We start from the raw sequence: 549 nt of genomic DNA on the forward strand, positions 1-549 counted from the left end.
CACACACACACACACACACACACACACACACACACACACATGGAGCGTCGGTCCGTTAGCCTGAGTTCAGATACTCTAAAGCCACTTCATAGCAGAACTTGTACTGATCCTGCAGAAAGACACAGAAGACGCGCGTTAGATTGTACCGCATACAATAACATTAGGAAGCACTAGTAAAAAACTAGATCTTTCCCCTGAACATCCTGAATCAGTGTTACTTTAGTACATTTAGTCATTTAGCAGATGCTTTTATCCAAAGCGACTTACAAATATAGACAATAGAAGCAATCAAAACTAACAAAAGAGCAATAATACACAAGTGCTATAACAAGTCTCTGTTAGCTTAACACCGCACACGGAGCAAGGGCTTTTAAAATTATATAATAAATAAAAAGAAAACAGATAGAATAGAGCAAGCTAGTGTCAGAGGCCTTTTTTGCTTTTGTTAATTGTATAATAAATAAAAAGAAAAAAAGAAAACAATACAAAAAGATGAGAGAAACTAGTGTTAGTTTTTTTTAAAGAATAGAATTAGAATAGAAAGTGCTA

General features: G+C 35.0%; 1 protein-coding gene across 1 annotated transcript in view; it reads right to left on the reverse strand.

The window, feature by feature from the left end:
* Window positions 1-6: 6 nt before the first annotated feature.
* LOC107570365 (receptor-type tyrosine-protein phosphatase mu-like) overlaps window positions 7-549 on the reverse strand; it is a 137,725-nt gene continuing 137,182 nt past the window's right edge. The window contains exon 30 of the mRNA XM_016256596.1: window positions 7-109. Coding sequence (XP_016112082.1) covers window positions 56-109 — 54 coding nt within the window. The 3' untranslated portion in view covers window positions 7-55. The remainder of the gene's footprint in view (window positions 110-549) is intronic.

This window comes from Sinocyclocheilus grahami, unplaced genomic scaffold, assembly GCF_001515645.1.
Source record: "Sinocyclocheilus grahami isolate Dianchi unplaced genomic scaffold, SAMN03320097.WGS_v1.1 scaffold1448.1, whole genome shotgun sequence".
NCBI classification, from domain to species: domain Eukaryota; kingdom Metazoa; phylum Chordata; class Actinopteri; order Cypriniformes; family Cyprinidae; genus Sinocyclocheilus; species Sinocyclocheilus grahami.